General features: G+C 32.4%; 1 protein-coding gene across 3 annotated transcripts in view; it reads right to left on the bottom strand.

The window, feature by feature from the left end:
* Positions 1-22,485, bottom strand: part of LOC118188074 (inositol polyphosphate-4-phosphatase type I A) — a 210,204-nt gene that overhangs the window by 152,669 nt on the left and 35,050 nt on the right. For all 3 annotated transcript variants that reach the window (XM_085809794.1, XM_085809792.1, XM_085809793.1), the window contains exon 4: positions 14,833-14,897. In XM_085809794.1, the coding sequence (XP_085665920.1) occupies positions 14,833-14,897 (65 nt within the window). The remainder of the gene's footprint in view (positions 1-14,832; positions 14,898-22,485) is intronic.

The following is a 22,485-nucleotide window of genomic DNA, read 5'->3' on the forward strand; positions in this document are numbered from 1 at the left end:
TATGCTCAAATTTACGTACATAATATTCAAATCATAATGCACCTACATGAACAAGCTTTAAAAAGTATTTCTAAACTGTAATTAAAAAAAAAATTCCAAAACACAGATTCAGTAGAATGCAAAAACTATAATTCTGCATCTGATCTATACACACTGAACCAAATTATAAAGTATAAAATTATCACTTTTCAGTCTTTAAGCACATTGCTTTTCAGGAGGAAAGTAGAGAAGCAAAAAAAAAAAAAAAAAAAATGTCATGCACAGAAACTCCATTTCACAAATAGTCAGCTATCAGCTAAGTTCTCTCAAACATTATACACGATTACGTGTGCATGGCTTTAGTGGTATTTGCTTTCATATTCATAGTCAGTGCTGGTATTTTATTATTTATTACTAATTTCTAAACAGTAAAACAGTAAAATTTGTAATACAATCAAAAGTCGTTAATCCGGACTCGTCGGGACTTTCGGGGCGATTCCGGATTATAGATCAGCAGTTTAAATCTCATCAGATGGCATGCAGAAATTCTAAAGTTAAAAATATGAAACCATAATTTATGAAATATAGAACAATTATGATCTAAAGAATATCAAAATTTACAAAAAAAACTTAATATTTATTTGTTTACTTTATTAAACATTTCTTTCAATGTAAGTTGTTTAAGTTGCTTTGTTTTATGTGATAATACTTTCTCTTTAATTCTATAAACAGACATAATTTCTTGTTCAGTTATAAAGTTCCGCTGTTCAAGTCCTATAATTGCGGTGTCGAGAATACCAACTAATTTTTCAATCGCAATTGTTTCGTTTTCAGTAACCTCTGTTTCACTTTCTTCACTATCGCAAGCGATATTTCCTGCATCTAGAACCATACTACAGATTTCGCTGTCCGTTAATTGATTGATGATTGAGGCATTGTCGTCGCAATGAAAAACTTCTCTTATATCATCTTCATTTATTACCGCTTCTCAACATTTCTTTACAAAATCCAATAACTGAAAAATTTCACCTTTAGTATGCGATGTCCGAAAACCTTCAAATTCGCGGCTATCATCTTCATCCTCCTCACCATGAAATATGGTAAATGGCCATAAATTATGCCAAGCATTTTTTAACGTACTTGGAGACACATTCTCCCACGATCTTGCGATGCTCACACGGCAGATTTTATGCTAAAAAATTTCAAAAATTCTTGAATAGTCTTGCCACTGTTCAAGAAATTTAACATAGATTTTAAAAATGCTACTTTATATTTGCATTTCAGCGCGTGCACTATTCCTATGTCCGTAGGCTGAATGATAGACATACAATTTGGAGAGAAGAATAATACGGATACATTATCTTTCACTAAAACTTTAAGTGAAGTATGCGCCGAACAGTTATCAACAATAAGGACTATTTTTGAGTCATGAGGTAAACCAACCGAATTCAAATGTCGCCGAGCCTTGGGTATAAAATGATTTTCAAACCAATCATTCATCAACACTTGTGTCATCCATGCTCTTTTATTTGCGCGATATATAACAGGGAAAATCGCTACTCCTTTAAACACTCGAGGTCGTGCATCTTTTCCGATTACGAAAAGTTTGTACTTGTGCGTTCCTGCAGCATTTGCGCACGCTGAAATTGTTAGTTTCGCTTTGGAATCATTGACACCAATTGGAGCCTTTTCTGTAGAGGTTGCCAAGGTATTTTGCGGTACATATTGCCAGAAAAGACCAGTTTCATTAGCATTGTAAATTTGTTCTGCAGATAATTGTTCGTTAGTAATAAATTCCATGAATTCATCTGCAAATGGTTCAGCAGCTTCAGTATCAGCTGAAGATTTTTCACCAGAAATTTTTAATTGTCTTATACCATGGCGATTTTTAAATTTTGTTAACCAACCTGTCGAATATGTGCACTCTCCGTTTAAGTTCATTTCTTCATGAAATATTTTGGCTTGAACCATTACCATTGGACCCGTCAATGGCACGCCCTCACGGCGACGCTGTCTGACCCATTCAATCATCACTTTATCATGATCGTCACTTTTAGCATAACGAACCCTTTTTCTGTTATTCATTGCAAGTGGGGTGTCGGAATCCCCCAAAAAATCAAAAAGTTCCTCTTTCTTTTTGCTTATGTCATATACAGTTGACTTTCCAATGTTATACTCCTTGCATAATTTTGAGACGGATATGCCTTTATCCATTTTTTGCAGCAATTCCATTTTTTTGTTTGATGGACATTGAAACATACTTTTGTTTTGTAGATCCTTTGGGAGCTCCAGCATCGGAAATTCTATTTGACATAATCGAAAGTTCAAGCTTACTTTTATAAAATTGCTCTTACAGTCTGCAAAAAATAATAAGCCGGATCCAATTCGAAGATTAAAGAACAACACAATCACCAACATTAACTGAAATAGATAATTAGATAATTTTAGCTTATACCGTCCGTTATAAATTAAACGCGCACGCGAAAACGTATTCTGCGCTTGCGCACACGCATATGCGCAGCCGTAAAGGTCTTACGCGCACACGTAAACGCCTATGCGCATGCAAGTCAATATAAACCAATACAAACCAGTAGAAAGTTCTGACATTGATGTTGGTTGTATGGGTGTTAATTCATACCAGTAAGAAAAACCCACAGAGATCAATAGAAACCAGTAAAAGTCAATAGAGACCATCAAAAATTCTATAGGTACCAGTAGAAAGTTTTACTGGTTTCTATGGGTCATTTCGAAACTAGTAAGAAAAACCCCACAGAGACCAACAGAAACCAGTAAAAGTCAATAAAAACCCATAAAATCTTATGCGTACCCATAAAAAGTTTTACAGGTTTCTATGGGCCATTTTTAGCAGGGACATGCTAAATAATTGTTTAAAATATTTTTTATAAATATTATAGCAAAATATTTAAAAATGAAACTAATCTATAAAGTAAGTTTTTAAATTATGCATTTTATATAGTTTAAAAAAACATATGTCCGAAATCAATGCAAATCACATGTTAGCAATTATTTCATTACTGAAATATGACTTTATTTATTATTTTTGAAGTAAGGACGAATTTATTTAAATTAATATGGTGACACTATATGAAACATTTTACTGCATATAGTGCAAAGAGTACAATTTTCGCAAAGATATGATTGTGTGTGAAGATATATTCACGGATAAAAATGGGACGATTTTAAGAATTCCGAGAAAACGTCCAATATTAAAAGATGATGCATATTTAACAGCTGTCCAATATATATGATGGAAAACGCATTGACAGGAGAAGCAGAACGATACATTATTTATTGGATGCTTATATAAACGAACATCTCCAGATTTGCACGTTTTGGTTAGCTGCCAAATTCAAACAATTAATTGAGATTCTAGCAGTTCTTTCAAGTATTTTGGTAAAGATGCCATCTGTAAGGCATTTGAAAAGACTGACTTCATGTTTGAAATTGAATCAAGCAATGACTGATATATATAATACAGCTTATATTAAAAGTAACTGTAATGCACTGTCAATCAAAGAACGCATTGTGAATCATTTCATTGTTCTGTATCTACTCACTTCAACTGCCTTCAACGAGTGGAATTCCATTGCTGTGAGCTCCTGTTTGTAAAGCCTCTGAATTGAGGAGAAATCATCGTAAAAATGCTGAATTTGTGCTTATTTTGTTTGTGAATATCTGCTATACAAGAAATGCTACAATGCTAATCATGAATATAGCGTTTGTGAAATAGTGTTGTGTTTTGGTGTTTTATGATTACATTTTCTGATGATTAAAAAGTTATATGGTGGTTGTTCTTCAATCTGTGTGGTTCCAGCAGTGGAATATTTGGATACCCTTATTAGCTTTGTGCTTTGGTTATAACGTCCTAAGTGCTATATCGCATATCATTCATGTTAATTCATATTATTGTGTTCATATTGAAAGGTTGGGTCTCAGAATTAATTCATCTAAAATGGTAAGGCACTTTCTGGTTTTGATAAAAATGCAACCATTACAGAAGCAACAACAATTCAAGCTGTGATGGCATGTTTATTGTTTTCAAAGTACAAAGAAATCGTTGGACTGCTACCAGTACTTAATGTGACTGCTGAAGATTAATTAGATATATGTAATGGCCAAAATTAATAATAAGGCACATTCTATAGTATGTTGTTTTCTATAGTATGCAGAAAAGGTTAATGATTTTAAGCAGTTTATGAAATGTATGATCGAAAAAAATAGTGTTAAGGAAACATAAGCATTTCTATGAAATATTGTAATCTATAATTATGTGATATTTAATTGTGATTAATATTTTTTATTGATTGCAAATTGCAGTTTTATTACTTTTCGTTTGGTATCTATTCTTCCACACACTGTGTAATTCGTGTTTTTTTAAATACTGCCGTTATGTATGTTTAGTAGATTATCTCAATAAATAAATGCTGGAAATTAGGTTTTATTTTTTATTAAGTATATTGCATTTTCTTCACTTACTTTTTATGTGCTTGTGATAACAAAAAAATTCATAATAAATAGAAACAAAAATTTTCATCATGAGCTATTTAACGAAGAGCTTACTTTAACATACTTAGCTTACTATCGTATACTATATTATTTAAATTATTTCTGTACAGTACCAAAAGGAAAGTTATTGATTATAAAAAGTGCATGAAATAATCATTGCAATAATCTACAACTATTATAAAATGTAGAAACTAAAATTAAGTAAATACATTAACATATGATTGAAAGAAATGGCGTTAAGAAACATCAGCATTACTAGTAACTACTGCAATCCATAATTATTGCCCTTTTAATTGCTTACTATTTAAAAAACACAGATTTTTTTAATTAATTCGAAATTTTAGTTATGTTACCTTCCTTCTGCTATTTATAGTTTCAAACACTCTACTAGTTCATGTTTTTTCTTAAATAGTGCTGTCATGTATGTTGTTTGTTAGGCTATTATTTCATTTTAGATATGAATATGGGAAGTTATTAGATTAAGGTATATTTTTGATCACATTTATTAACTACTTTATACTGTCTTTCATTTGCATATCTTGGAGATATAGAAGTTAATGGATATATTTTTTACTATGGAACGCGAATAAATTTATACTTGAGTTCAGGTAAAATACTGATTATCTTACCTAATAATCGCTTAATAATTTATCATGACAACGGCAATTTTCAAGATTTAACAGAAATAAATGTGATAATACTGTGATAAGCAGAAATGCTCTTGTTTTTACCCACATATATATCTTTACTTTTATTTATCTCTGATTGAGTTTTATTTACTTAAAACCTAATATTAATTTTATATATTTATAATAACCACTTTCATAATTATTCTCACTTACATACTAAAGGATTAAGAAGAAAAAATGATGAAATCTCAAATAATCGCAACTTGGAATTTAAGTTATTTAAAAAATATAGTTTAAAGTACTGAAAATAATTAAAGCTATTATTAATTATGCATATCTAATTTAAAGAGAAAAAATTGTATTATCTTCTGGTTTTCGGGGAATGATAAAATATTTAAACTTTAGAAAAATACAAGGAATACAAAATTAAAAAAAAGAAAATTATATTAATTATTAAGCTTATTTTTCTACATAAATCAATATATAACACAAGGACATAATAACGACATTTTCGCAACTCTTGCAAAATGGTGGAATTTTGTGAACATTTAGATGTCGTTAAGACGTCGCAATACGATGCTTTCACAACGAAAATATCACCTGCGAAAAACGCAATAACGACGTCTATGCGACAAAAACCTCATCCGCAAAGACGTAATAAAGGTGTCTTTGCAATGACTGCAAAACAGTGGAGTTTCGCGGACATCTGGGCATCTTAAAGACGACATATTGCAACGTTTTTGCAACACGACTCGCTACCAATTTGCAACGTTACGACGTTGCTGTGCTACTTGGGTAAATACTAGTATAAGAGCTACTTTTCCCAATGAAATAATAGAGATAGATCTGTCAGGTCCATATCCAAAAAGTAAAAGTTATAAAAATAAATATCTACTAGGTACTGTTGAGAATTTCTTGAAGGGCTCACCAGCGGCCGAGCAGTAAAGACGCTGAACACGGGTAGTTCTGTCCGAGGTTCGAATCCCGCGAATGGGCTGGCTGCATGGGCGTTTTCGTTGTTTTCCCCACGTGTAACGTGTATACGAGCCAGTTACCCTTAGAAAGTCCTCCACAAAGGCATCCCTCCCTTTAGGCAGATAGCCCTCATGTGCTTTGCCATAATTAAATAATCCAATCCATTTCTTGAAGTGGGTAGAAATAGTCTCCCTTAAAACAGCCTCAGCTAAAATCGTATCTGATTCTTTTCCAAATAAATATATTTTAAAATATGGTGCACAACTAAGGGTATTATCAGATAACCCCCCCCCCAATTTATTAAACAAATTTTCAAAGATCTGTATGCAGCGCTTGACGTACGCCACCTAAAGATGGTCCCTTACAGACCTCAAATATTGACCTTACGGTCAAATATTGCTGAGCACGTAAATATGAACATTATTAAAATCATTCATAACTATGTAAAAACTTATCACCGACGCTGGGATGACTGCGTCAACGAGTTGGTTTTTGCCCTGAAAACGGCTATGTATGACACTACTGGAAAAACTCCTTGACAGTTATTTTTGGGGAGAAGAATAATTACCCCCTTAGACAAACTGTTCTTTGCGCAAAAAGTGAGGCAGAATTTAAAAGAAATGATATTCAAATAATGACCAACAGGGTAATAAGAAATTCAGATATTACAACAGCAAAACAAAATGTGTATTATGACAGGAAAAGTAAAGACTTTGATTTTAAGGCCGGGGATAAATGATTGAAATTAAAACATTCTTTGTTTTGCGCCCCTCAAGAGATACTTAAATTTTATCCCCATTTTGAAGTTCCTTATATAATTGGCCGTTTTTGTGGTACAGTTGTCAACTTAAAAGGAGAAAACGCAAGTAATATCATTGCCAACGTGGATCAAGTCAAAAAATATTATGACCAACACTGATATACCAGTGTTGGGAGATATTTTGCAGGAAGCACCAGGCACAAGAGATCGGCCTTCAACATCTAAGATTGTAATTCCGGAAAGAAAACGGAAATTATCTAAAGTGATAGAACAAGAAGGAAAAAACGTCGTCATAAGGAGCCAAAAGACAATCTCAAACAAAAACTGAAGTCAGTGCAAGAGAGGAGTAAGTTGGGGAGGAAGGAAGGCGAATCAAGACCATATAACAAGATCTAACAACTAGCAGATGAGTAAACAACGTCAGCTAAGAAATCATAGGTCGCAATATCAACCGCCAAGGACCGTACGTCAACGGAAATTCCGCAGCAAAAGTGACGCGTGGAAGAGGAACATCCCAGAAATAAGAAACTACTGACAGCGGACGTCTGATCAGCCAAGAGTTCAATGGCCACAGCCCGCAAGTGTCCACCACCTCCAGATGTTGATCTACGCCAAAAGAATGTGGCTTGTGAGAGAAAAACAGCAGTGAAAAGGAAGCAGCCGCCAATGATGAATGGTAACAGCCAGCCACGGCAGAGAATTAGAGTCCACCAAATGAGCCAAGCCCCATCCTGGAAAGAGTTTGGAAAGAAAAGGATGACTGATTTTGCCAAGCAAAAGATAAGTCAAAACTATTCTATTTAAGTATTAGCCTAAATTTAAAGTTGCTTGAAAAGATTTCTTTTTAGTTCTTGCCTCGGTAGAGCACAATTTTATTGTAAATAAGCATGAAGCTTTCTATTTTTGTATTAAGCAAGAAGCTTTACGTATTATTAGGAAGTAATTTTAATTGAAATAAGAACGGGATGTCCACTTCAGTCGTAGAGACTGATTTAGAAACTGTTTGATGATTTAAAAATTTCATTACTCATGAATTCACCTGCTTTGAATGAAAGAGTAACTTAAGCTAATAGTAAAATGCACACAAATAAATTAAAATTAGCGTGAGCATGTATGTAAGGTTAGGTTCTCCAGCCAACAAGTCAGTTTTCACTGTATTTGGCACCTCAGTCCTGAGAATCGAATGTAGGGTGTTTCTCTGTATGCCTAGTTTCTAATAAGTAGGATGTGGGTTAGTTGGTAGTGTAGTACACATTCTACATGAAAACACATTCTCATATTCAGTACACCATAATGGAGAGAGGGTGAGTTTTAAAATGTTGAAAAGAATGAAATGAGTAAATGCACCCCCATATGATACTAAATGAAAACTATTTAACTGTCTAAAATGTTGAAAGCTATTTGAATGCTAATTGTGTGAAACCAGTTTTAAACTATTTTCCTTCCAGATAAACTGGAAAGAGCAAGTAAAGAAAAAGTATTAAAAAAAAAAAATTGTAGTCAATGTGCTACGTTTATCGACTGTAAAACTTTAAGAAAGTTAACATTTAGATTGTAAAGGTTGACTCACACATAGATTTAGAATTTAAATATCTTATTCCAGGATTTAAAAGCCTTCTTATGCTATGGTTAAATTCTGGCGAAGGCAATGCAGGGTTTCCCTTAGTTCAATTAACCAATTATTCAATTTTTTTAAAATCTTTTTTGAACTCCTCGATTTTCCCTCGCATTTCTTCACCAGGATGCACACTTGAAGTGAAGTGAAGTGAATATAAAATCATACGAAACAACTATTTTATTCAAAACGTGATTTTACTAGCTAGCGCACTTCAGTACTTTGTCCTTGCTGTTGTTACGCTGAGTTGCTGATATGCCTTGTGGCCATTTACTAAGTCTATCACCGGATAAATTGTTGAATCAGCCTAGTTACCCTTAAAGTAACTGTTAGTCCAGCACAACTACTCATCTCTGAAATTAATGTTTAATTATTCTTAAGTTCCCACAGCAATTAGACGGTGTTATTGTATACATGAAGTACGTGCCTTCATGTTAAGAATTTGAGGAGCAATAAAGTGTTTGTTTTACCCTTCTTCTGTGCTCGTATTTTTACGCCTTTGCGAGATGTTGTCAGATTTTCTAAGCAAGATCATGTTAACTTTATGATAGCGAAGAGGACTAGATCTTACAACACTTTCATAAAATAATCCACATTCTTATGCATATGAAATTTTTTAATTATTTCTACTCTAGCACATTTAAGATGCTAAATGATAAATAATGCAAAATAAATATTTGTGGTAATACCAGTATCATGAATAACATATAAGTTCATATCAAACTACAATTTCCTTTAATTTAAAATTATAAAATAGACTCTATTATTCCTCTAAAAAAATTATGCTCCTTTTAGAGAACCTTGAACAGATAATGTATTATCTTGAGGCAAAGAAAATGGGGGGGGATGTATCATGGACCTTTGGAAGTACTAATGTGAGACTTTCCTAACATATGTAATAGTATTTTCTGAAATGCATTTGCATTTCAGAAAAAAAGGTATTATTCTAACGCGGTGCAAAACTTAAAGATGTATGCTTTGGAAATACTCATATGCAAAATTAAGAGAATTTGCAAATTATGTCTATTTTTACGAAATGTGAACCAAAGATACTAATTATGCCGCCAAAGAACTAGGCAAATAATTAGAGTCGGCTACATAAGTGTACACTTCGTGTCTGCGGAGCTGTGTGGCTGGTGGGGGCATGAGGGCTTTTTTGCGATTTATATGCTAGTTTTCCTTCATGGCATTCGCCGTGTTTCTTGTAAGAGTTGGGTAAATTTTACAAGGTATCAGGTAAAATTAGTAGCCAGGAACGTACGGGTGATGGAATTGTGCAGGCAAGCCTCCACATTTATTAAGATGTAGAGCCATGGTATTTCTTCTAGTAAAAAATTGGAATTCAAGATTCAACTAAACAGATCAATATACCTATCACCTGCAGAAAATTAATGATGTTCTACAACATAAAAAATTTGAGAAGTCTTCGTACGCACGTGCTTTAATCTTTCCTGATGATTTAAGAACTGGCCTTGTTCTTCTTTAAAAAATATATTGATAAAGTGAGCTAACTCAATTTCTGCTATTAAATTTTGACTGTTGTTTCTCACCGAGACTTTGTTTCACGTTGATGGAGTGAGATCTACTTTGATTTGAGTATAACGCATAACTCGTGCGAGATGTTCCGATTCAAAATTGTAGGACTGATATTTGTCTGTCTGGTCAATAACTGCTTAATTTATGCTAATACTTATTCAAAATTTAATGATGTCAAGGATATAATAAATATTAATTGATTTGTGTTATTTGAATTGTCATCCTTTGGGGTAAGTTATTTTGATTTCATATTTCTCTTTTAGATCACACATTATTTCCATCTGTACATTTTCAAGTATTATGGGTTATTGTGGTTTACATTTGATGCCGTGAAACTATTCTATCATTACATTTTGGTTATTGTAACAGGAATGAGCAGGAAAATTGCCGGTATATTGGAGGCAGACCAATCACAGGAGGCTAGAAATCTTAATATAACGCCTAGTGTCACCTGCAATTTGTGGAAACAGTTTGAGAACAGTGGATCCACAGCGAAATGATTTGGACGAGGTCAAACAAACTCCACAATGACGAATGAGGATCATTATTTGGAACTTTCAGCATTGCGATGCAGGACTGCTACAGCTGCACAGCTCTCATGTGAGCTGTATGCTGCCACTGGAACCCAAGTTTCAGAGTCTACAATTGTCCAAAAGCTTGCCCAGTTTATTCTAAGTTTATAACAGTTATTTTTAAGTTTATGTACTTTTCCTATCTCTCCTAGCTTCAGCTTACAATTTCTTAGAATGAGTTTTTAGAATAGCGTTTAATGCAAATGAGAAGTAGTAGTATTTAAGTCGAAGTTCCACTGACTTCGGGAGAGAGAATCAGGATTTCTGAATAGCATTCGTTCACCTTTTGGCTACTCTCTCTAAGCTGTTAATGCTTGTTCACCATGTGAATGGGACACATTGGAAGCACCAGTTTTAGCTAACGCTCGAATCTGCTCTTGTAAACGGGGCTTTAGCCATTACTACGCTTGGCCGTATTACACACCTTTAATGGCTTTGCTAAATAATTCGATATTTAGGAGCCAACTAGTTTAGATTTGTGTTAGCTTCAGCTAAATCTCTTTAATTAGTTTTTTTTTTTTTTTTTTTTTTTTTCTTGCACTTTTCAATTCAAGCGGAAGTGGAGGCTATGCTGAACGCCCTGAGAAAGGGGTTGACTGTATATCTTTATTGTCAGCAATAAAGGATAATTAACCCTTCTTGAGTTTATATTTCTATTATTTAACTCAAGCAATTATTTGCTTCACTAGCTTCCTCAACACTCAGATAATAGTTAAAAGGGCTGTATACCTGTTAACCCAAAAACCTTTCAGAGATAAGGCTGTATACCTGAAGATCTGCTATTAGCATTCTGCTCACTACAGTACACAAGAGATCGCATTCAGCATGGTGCAGATGACATGTGCCTAGGACAAGACTTCAGAGTGGCACTGTGTGTATTACAGATAAATTGAGATTCAGCCTGGACGCTGATTCTCGAAATATCTGTATCTGAAGAGAGCCTGGAACACGATATCATCTTTCCCTCAATAGGGAAAAAGGATTATTACAGTGGGAAAGTATAATGGTTTGGGCAAGTATTATGTTGGTTAACCGCAGACCCCAGCATGTGTTTGACAAAACCTCACTGATTGCTATGAGGTATAGAGAGAACTTAGAGCCCTATGTTCGACTTTTCAGGGGTGCAGTTGGTCCTGGATTCCTGTTAATGAATGACAGCGCTTGTCCACATAGAGCTGAGCTGGTCGACATTTACTTGGAAGGTGAGGATATTCGCTGCATGGATTGGCCAGCCAGATCTCCTGATATTAACCGTACACAGAATATTGGGGATGCACTTAGGTGGGCAATTTCCCCTCACCATCCCGGAGCTGAAAACTGGCTTGCTGCAGGTGTGAGATCGACTGCCACAAGAACTCCTCAACTGACTCCTGTCCAATATGCTGTCGCGATGCACGAACTGTCTGGCTATGAGAGGGGTCATACCCCATATTAGACTAATTTTCAGTTCGATATCACAATGCGGATTTTAGGCATCTTTGCGCTATGAGCTTTACTGATAATCTCAGCATGCATAAAATTATTTTGAATAGTACATCTCTTTCTCTGTTATCAATGTCTATTCTAACCAAATTTCATTAAAGTTTATCATTATTTTTTGAAAATTCCATATACTGTGCAAATTCTCTTCATTTTGCCCACGAATACACCTAAGTAGAAATTAGTTTAAAATGAGAAACTCCAAAATATTATTTTGGCATAATGTCATACCTGATGAAGAACCCATTATGGAAAGGGAAGGAAATATTTATGATATTTATGAGAAACACCTGGATGTCCACCAGGTTGGTATTCCAGTCTTGAAATATAACTGATTTCACATAATTGTTATATTTGGCTAGAAATGGTTAAAAAAAGGAGTCTCTTCAAAACCTTGATCTACCAAGTAAGTCATAATATCCTAACTTCGCACATAAAGATATGGAACTTTGGCTAATTAAAGTGTAATGAACATTTTATTAAACGAAATTTTGCATGACGGGGCTATATGAAAAATTATATTTTTATGCTTACATAGCCCATCCCACACATTGTAAAAAAATTGTTTTCATAAAATTACAGAAATTTTTTTTAACTAGATGCATATTACACCTAGAGTTAATCTTTCTAAAAATAAGTCAATGGAGTCTTTTTTCGAACACACTTCACTGCATAATAAAAAAATTTAAATAAATTCTTTCTTAAGAAATCTTGTGATAAAACTCTCTAATGAACTGAAATTTGATAATCAATCTGCTTTCTAAAGAGAGATCTGTGGGTTAAATAAAGTTCTATCAACAATGAATTCCACTGATTCTGCCGTTCAGTTCACTTCTGAACTTGAGACATCCAATTCTCTTTCATTTCGACATCTTGGTCAAACATATTCAAGTTCCTGTTTGCTTTCCACCACACTTCAAATCATGTTATTCAACTAAAGAGAGGTTAGCTTCATTTTGTTCTTTCACCTCTTGTGTACTTCAAGTTTGCTCCTCAAATCAGCTCTTGATCAATGACTAAATTTGTACAGACATTAGGATTTTTATACTGAGAGAAGTGAAAAATGAGCAATACCCTCGCCAGAACTTGAACCATGGACCTCTTGAATAAAGGGTCAAGCATGCAGACCACTACATCACAAAGGCATGCTAAGAAGACGGGAGAAATACCTTATATACTGCCCCTTTTAAAGGGCGACTGGGGATTAGGGGACCCAATCGCCAAATCTTGATGGTGGAGAATCATCATTCACCATTCTTTTAGTTCGGGCGCCAATGTAGAGACATTATTTTTTTTTAAAGCAGAAGTGATGAAAAATGAGGAATGCCCTCGCCGGGACTCGAACCACAGACCTCTCGAATATGCATCGAGCATGATGACCACTACACCATGAAGGCATGCTAAAAGAAGGCAGGAGAAATACTTTATAAATTAAATAAAAGCAGTTGCTACTGACAGAGGCATTTCACTTAACATTATTGACCAAGCAGCTAAAAAATTCTTATTTCAACACATCATGAAGTATCCTCTCGTATTAAGAGATTCTACTGTCATTTTTTCCTTTCCATCAATTAGCTATAAAACTGCACGTATTTTACAGAAATAGAATTTGGGGGTCATTTTCTCTTCTGTCTATAAAATACTGAGTTCCATACTTAAAGACCACATTGCAGATATGAACTCCTGAGGCATATACAAGATTCCTTGCCAATGTAGTTTAATTAATATTGGTCAAACTAAGACAGCCTTAAAACATGAGTTATATGTTATAAAAAAACTGCATGTTGCTCAACACTGTTGGTCAGAAAACTCCATTTTTCAGCCTCAAAGATTATTTTTAAAAAATCTTCTGTTGGCGAATTAGATCTTCTAGAGGCAGTTCACATTCATAAAAATGTTTCAGTTCTAGTCAACGATCCCAGTTCCACTCCGTATTTACCCTCAGCTTTTAAAGAAATTATTGAATAGTTGCTTTCACTTTTCATCAATATAGAGCACCAGCAGCTTGAGTTCTTCCCATTCTCGTCGCTTTATCTTAGCTTATCACTGGCCTGTCTTTCATCCTTTGCACTTCTGCAACTAAGAAGACGGTTTTGTATTAAAACCTTCGACACAAGTCCCGTAAATTTATGAATATTACGCCAAATCTTGTTGCTTTAACTCCTCCAATAATCATTATTCTGTGTGTTAACAATAATCTATTTTTAGCAAAAATCTAGAATTCTAAAAAAGTATTTGGGCAATACAATTTGGGCAAAACAATTTTTTTACAATTTGGTTTTGACACAAACAAATATTAAAATTAATCCAAATAATGAGCTATTTTCATAACATCATTATATATTAGGAGAATATCAATTCATATTAAAACAAGCTATGGAGCTTAGCATACAGTTATTTCAGTTTTTTATGTTCAGAACGTTGTATTGTTTACTAACAGTTCTCTTTAAAAACCGATTTAATGAGATTTTTATTTATTTATTTAATATTTTATTTTTAATGTCAAAAGTAGCTCAGCAGTATTTCAAAGTCCTTGTAGCCTTCAGTTCCTACTAATTTCTCTCCACTCTCATTTTAAAATAAAGCACAAAGATCAGCATTTTAATGAACTCTCTAAAAAATTTTTCTTTTCACTCAAATACATACATTAGTTCTTATTTTGAAACAAATAAAAGAAATTCATAGATTATTTTTAACAGTTAAATTTTTACTTTCATTTAGAATAAATATAATACTGAAATTATAAATAATGAAATTTACCTGATCTTTTGTCTTATAATAAAACAACAGATTTCCTCGTAATCGACACCAGCGCTGAGAATAAACTAAAATAAAATGTAATACATATATTTAAATAAAGATTTTAGATTATACAGATTATATTTTATTAAATTTTATTACTTAGAAGTCACTGATTGAAATATTATTTTTAAAAAGTGTTTTTAAAATTAACATACCAGGTATCTAAATTTTGCAGATTTTAACAAAGAAAATGTTAACTTATTCTTGGATGTGAAATATGACATGAAAAAAAGGCAATTAAAAGAGTCCAAATTTTTAAGGCCTTGCTAGTGTGACAAAAATGATAAACTTTGAAAAATTTATTCAGTAAAAAAAAAAAAAAAAAAAAAAAACTAAATGCACTGCTTTTCCCACATCCATGGGTAATATGTACAAAGACTCACCATGAAAAAAGGTTGAAACCTGTATAAAACAGGATATTTGTGTAACATACATAAGCATGGTCAAATTAATAAATTACACACTATAAGACATCACAAACATTAAATAAAGTAATGATAAATTATACTATATACTATAATACATCACAAACTATACTGTTAACAACAGTATACTCTTTTCTATTACACTCATGAAAATCAGGGGTTCTGATACTTTTGCCTACCCTGCAAAATACAAGACAAATATGAAGATATGTGCTTCATGTACTATCAAAGTAGTATACTATTTCAAGTGATAGTAGAAATGAAAATCACACTTTCTCCCATCAAAGCAATGAAAAATTGTGGCTAGTATGACAGTAAGAATATGGAAAATGCTAGAATAAAGTGGAGGTGAATTAAATGGTAAATATAAATACAAAAATAAAGAGGAGTTAAATATTCTCTGACCACTAATAGCCACTACCCACTAAAAACATATTTACAATTTTGATTAGGTCTTGTGCAAAGAAGCATGTGATCCTACAGCCTCTACAACTGAGAACAGCATAAGGTTCCACCAAGATAACCTTTACTCTCTGACTTGGTTCGAAATAAACATGCAAGTACACATGGTTGTGATTACCACAGGTACTGGGCATGCCTCAGCTACTGTATTTCCTGTTATGGACCCTTATATTTATTGTGTATTTAAGAATTTTTAACAGCACTTTTTTGTTGGAATTAAAACTATGAACACTAAATCAACAGGTATGGCAGGATACAATGCAAATTTTTAAATCAAGTGCAAAATACATCAGATATTTGATTTTAAGAAAAATCTACTTTCAGTTTTTATTTACTGCAGTACTGATGATAATACGGAGCTCAGTTCTTTTGTTATTTTCTTTTCAGTGCAAGAAAATTCCTAAAATTTAGTATCTCAGCTCATAATAACAATCAGGAGAATCAGCTTAGAGCATACAATGCATGTGACAGATGCCTATAAATTTTAAATTGTGAAAAAGAAGTTAACATTTTATAATTGAATCATTTTTATAACTGAACTGAATCATAAGAATTTTAGTATAATTCTTATTAATTATTTTAAATATATAACTTTGCAATGAATCATTTAGAATCAAAAATTTTAAACAAACTACATGTTGTATATTCTTTCTTTCTTTCCACAGGTAGTGCATGCTTTCCAATTAGTTGATGAAATATTTTATATGGGCAAATGAAACTTTCCCTTTCTTTCCACAAAGTGCTATATTAAGCAAATTTCACATAGCTGCATGGAACTGTTTTATTGGCATGCTGCTGAAAGAGGTTTGCCATTGCATTCAGCCCATAAGTAGGACAAATGCGAGCTTTCTGCTTTGAGGTTAATACTACAATAAACATTTTGTTAATGTTGGGTTATTTCTGCGTTTCTTTCATAGATACCTATCATAATGCATTAAACCTTAAAATCAAATCAAGTATCTTTTCTAAAAACTTGAAAGATGACTGAAATGCAACAAAGGTGCTTTAAAAGGATCAATGGATGTTAAGTTTTTGTTTTTCTCCAAAAATAAAATGACTTTAAAATTATAAACCTTAAAAGACGTATGCAGTAAATATGAAAACATGACATATTTTCAAACTACATAATGCAAGACAGTTTACTAGTTAATAGTTTATGATTTGACAAAAGCTTTTCTTTTAGCCTGGTCAGTTCTTTGATAATGCAAAAATAAATGCATTGACTAAGGTTAGATTCCACAATTTCATAACGTTATTAGTATCTGTTTTAAGACATGAAAAATATCTGTAACCAGGGTTTAAATTCAGCTACAGCCTGGTTCTAGTAGAGTTCGACCACCTCATCCACGAGCATCAGCGCAAACATGCATGGCGCCAATCGGATCGAATTATTCTCAAAATAGGATGGAAGGATGGGGATTTTCTCTCCCTCCAGCACACCTCTTTCCGGAGAAGAGAAGCCCTTTCACGTCGCTGCAAGTAATACCGCCCCTTTTGGGCGAGTCTGTGTTTTGGCAGAATGCCAACCAGGGTTGCACTTGAGGCGGTCAAACTATACTTCTCAATTTTTGAGTGTCTTAATTTCACACAGAGTACACTAAAGCTCCAAATAAGAATATTGATCAAAATACTTAACTTCCTTTAATTCTCAAATGATTTGTTTCAAATAATTCATTCATATTTCATTTGTTTTATTATTTCATTCAAATTTAATAGCATTTTTTTAAAATTTATTATTAATTTTACTCACTTTTCATTAATTTAATTTGATTCATTGACACTTTTGTACCTTTACATTTTATTTAATTTTAAGTACACATTATTTATTGCTTTATCAATTACTTTATTAATTTATTTTTGCTTATCATTCTTGACGGTTTTTCTTAGAGCTCTAATCAGAAAGTAACCCGTGGCTGTAACATTAGAATAAGTTTAAAGCTTTTCATAGCCAAACGATCAAGAGATCTTTAATTAAATAAGTAAATGGAAATATCTGTAATACTTTATAAAAATATATATAAGGGGGCAATTCAATGAAACTTTAATTTATAGATAAACTATATACATTTTTTCCTTAAAATAAATGCTGCCATTTAGAGGGCTTGTTCAGTTTATGAGTTTCACAAAGTTACATGAAATTGATAGATTTAAATAGCAGAAAAAAGTAAGCACAGATCAGTAGGGATAATGGATACCTCTAATTGTTCAGAATGACCATATTAATTACAGTTCAAAAGTCTGTATGAAAGCCATAAAAAGAAATTTCTGTTTATTTCAGTCAAAACACTGAGCATTCAATATGCAAGAAAAAAATGATTTTTTTTTTCTGAAATGGTATGTGTATTGAGAAATGTAATACCATTTAATTGTATTGCAAAAGTGTAATATGCCCAAATAAATATGCAAAAAGCCCGATTCTTAAAATGAGTTTGAATTTACAAGTCTTCCAAATGCTGAAAAAAATTTTGTTAAACCCAACAGTAGTCCTGCAAGTTATTTGAATTGAATGCTCTGTATTTTGCTACTGAGACAGAAAAAAACTCGTACATTAATTTATACCTTATAAAAAACTACAGCAGCATTTACAACATTAAAAGTGAAATTTAAAGAATGATTTACCAATTTTCCAGCATCAGCATCAACTCTACCACAGTTAATTTTTATCAGGACTAAGAAAAATTACAGGTTGATCAACTAATTATCAATAATGCTATATACATAAACCATGCAAAATTGAATTATGACACTAATATAAAGTGTTTGTAAATCTTAATTAAACAAATGTCTTGTTCAGACTAAAAACTAGTAAATTTTAAATAAATGTACATTTCATTATTGCATATAATGTGCAGTATTTAACAATATTAACATGCAAATACTATAGCCAACTTCTGTTAATATAATTTTAAAAAATTTGATGTGAAGTGGGATGCTTTATATGAAAATTTAGGCTATGTCCCCAATAACAACATTGGATTAAAGATGATGAATTCTGGGTACATAACCTTGATAAAAAAATTAAGCTAAAATTTTTTTATGTGTGAAAAAATACTCATATACATCATTATTCACAATTTTATAAGACAAAAAACATATCTTTATACAAATACTACACAGGGTGTGCCATTAGCACTGAATAAAATCTGCATATTCTTATGCTTTGCTTGGCGTGGATAAAAAGTGGTTACATCCTACAGATGTTTTTTAACATTTTAATAAAAGCTTTGATGTCATGTCTGATGCAAGAAAAATAATTTTTGGACCCCCAAACTGCATAAAATAAAATTAATGGTACTTTACGAGGTGCTTATGCATTATCCCATTAAACATGAAAGATGGCTACTATCAAACCACGAAAGCTAAGAGAGATCCTGCCAAATGTTCCTGTGAAATTATGAAGGTATTGACACCTCTTATTAAATAAACAATCAGTACTCTACCCACTTCTTTTTTGCACTTTGTAAAACATTTTCATAGATTTTGATTTTGCTAGGCTGTGATTTTACTGGCAGCTCTGTTTAGAACACTTATGAGTAAGAACATCTCCCATGTTATGGTTCTTCTCTATTACTGTTTTGTGAATAATTACAGCAAGCAGTGAATTATTCTCAAAGTTAACGGATAGTACCATAAGAAAAAAAAAATAAGAAAGCATGTCTTAATTGATAAAATATGGTCAGCTGGATATGGCTGACAAAACATATTCAGCTGACCATATTTTATCAATTAAGATATGCTTTCTTATTTTTTTTTTTTTTTTTTTTTTCTTATGGTACGATCTGTTAACTTTGAAAACAATTCACTGCTTGCTTTTCTTTAGAAGGAAAGTCCCAAATTTTGGTCCTTTTTTCTTTAATACAAGAGGGAAAATGCAGCAATAACAGTTAATTTATACCTTTGTTCATAAAAACAATGTATGGTTTATCGAGAATAAATCAGGATTTCATCAAATGAAAGTGCAAATATTATGAGTGTATTAAATCCCTTTGAAGTGAGCTAGCACTGCCATCACTACTATTTATCAAAGAATGTTTACTTTTGTTTCTACTAGCAAAGCTGAGCATTAATGCATACCAGTGTCTTCCACAAAATGTGTAAAATGAAATGACAAAATATAATTAGTTAAATGAGTAACAGTTCATTTTAATAATCAGCCGATCAAAGAGCATTGTTACATTTTGTTTACTCACAAATAGTCCTCAATTGTACTGCTTGGTGACAGTTTTATGGTTAATGGGATAATACGTACATGCTCTTTCTGAGTGTGGCCCCCTTGAACAGCACTCATGAGGCAACTTGTCATGTCATCAAAATAGGCAACCCATGATATCGCCAAAATGTGTATTTAAGGCAACTCAGATAAGGGCACATATGTCACTCATAAGTATTTATTTTTGCTGCATTGCCTGCATTTTAATTTCTCATAAGGAATCGTAATGAGACTTTGGAGTTTACAAGCTGATGAAAAGGAATGTCCTGCATTTCTTCTGAAATATGGTATTTTGCTTAACAGTACAGAATGCAAAAATTTGCATGCCATGAAGTTGTATTTCATAAAGGATCAAATTTTATGGACCAAAATTTGCGGACTAATGCTGAATTTGTGCAACTCTTTGATTTTTTTCTTTTTTTGTGAAATCAGATCGCTGTGGAAGAACAACAGCATGTCCAATGCCAAATTTGTGTCATTCTCTGTTTTTCTTTTAAGCAAAAACTAACTTCTGTGTAAATGTAGAGAACGAAAGTACATACAGTGCCAAGTTGTGTGCAAACCTAAGTTCCTACAATTCTCTGATATTTTTTAATGCTAAATCAGACTACTGTGTACATGGAAAAAAAGCCAAAAAAATAAAAGAAAAAGGTAAGTGTTTTATTATGGATGTATCTTGCATTTTTAATTTTGTTATGTAGTTGCTGTTTTATATAACATTTAGTGACCTACCATTTACAAAATATCTGTTGTAGTCTTTCACATCTTAGCTTGGGGGAAAAGTAGTTGTAAACTTTTCAGGAGGGAGGGTGTGGAAAATCAGAAAATACCACAATAGCTCTAACTTTGTCGATAATAGTATGTTTGCCAAATAATTCTGGAACTCTCAGAAATTCATCAACAGTTTCAAATTTAATAAATGAAGCTTTGCTGCATTCAAGATCATATTTAATTAAGTAAGCATGAATAAATCTGCATGTATTAAATGCACTCATATAAATTCACTGTATCATATCCAACATTTGCAATAAGCATTATTGATAAATTGATTACTTGTTTTATTTCAAACTGACATTTATAATGTTTAAAATCAAATTTGCTTATTTATTGTATTGTCTGAACTGCGATCTCTTAATCTCAACACTAGGGATATGAAATGCAAGAACTGTGTTCCTAGTAAAGATCCATCCAAGTGGGCTCAATGCAGCAGATGACCAATAAGTTTGAATATCTCTTTTTCCATCAAGAGCTGAGGTGGCCTGCCTCCTTGCTTGAGTTGAGGTTAGCAGAGGCTTCAGTTCAGTGAATTACCTTTTTACTTGTTGAACTTGCTAACCCCTGCCTAATACAAAATAGAGCCCTGTGACTCCCACCTAATATGAAGTTTGTGGGTGGGATTGATCCCACCAGTTGCATTAAATTGCAAGGACAGATACAAAAAAAAATTTGATCAGATAAATAACCATAATTTTTCATTTGTACTTTGCTTCAGGCACGGACTTCTTTTACTAATTTTATCACTGCCAAATGCAGTTCTTATCTCAAAGAGGGCTTAATATAAAGAATACCATCAAATTCTTCAATGAATTTTCTCATTATATGCCTTGCTATTTCTGTCACTGGGAACAGAAAACAAAGGAAAAGTTTTTACAGTTTCACACTGTTTAATAAGGCAATATACATGCTTCTTAATAATTCATATATCTTAGTTTTTAATAATATATATAATTTAAATAGCTTATAATACACCTAATTGATATAATTTATCATACATTTGATTGATAATTTTATAAAACTTTTCATTATAGCTGTAATTTAAAAAAATGCTTCTAATACTATATATTACATGCCTCACTATAAAATAATTATTTCCATGCCACCTTAACAGATTTTTTTTCCTCTCTAAGAATCAACATGTAAGAAAAAAGTCTGATTATTTGGATTTTTACTTGTGATAAAATCCTAGTTATTTTGTTTTCACAATCACAGAAATTATTTAGCTTCAGTAATAATATCCAAATATTTTCTGCTTCCCATTTATGAGCAATTAATATGTAAATTTATTGTAAAAATTCAGCAGTCTGGAATTCCAAATAATCATACATACTAAGTCCATGTTTATGCCCAGATTTAAAATATTTTAAAACTAATTTAATGGAGGCAATATTTTTTTCTTCGCCCCCTTTTTTTGTATGTGCGTGTGTGCATGCGTGTGTGTGTGTATCTGTCTCTTTAATGAAATCTAGAAAATTAAGCAAGAATGACACTGAACAATAAAGTTTTTCAACTTCTAAAGTTCATTGAAAAGTACAGTTTTTCAACTTCTAAATTGAAATGAAGAGGAAAAAGAAAAACTATAAACATTTGCCTTGATGACAAAGGGAAAATATATGTAATTCAGCACATTTAGATTTGTCACCAGTTGATTGCTAAAATTCAAAATAAATCTAAAGCTAAGGCTCAAAATAAAATATAAGGTTCTAAATAAAATTAAAAAGCTATATATTAAATACT

The sequence above is a fragment of the Stegodyphus dumicola genome, chromosome X2, assembly GCF_044657685.1.
Source record: "Stegodyphus dumicola isolate Sdum_Otavi_A_Nest chromosome X2, ASM4465768v1".
Taxonomy (NCBI): Eukaryota; Metazoa; Arthropoda; class Arachnida; order Araneae; family Eresidae; genus Stegodyphus; species Stegodyphus dumicola.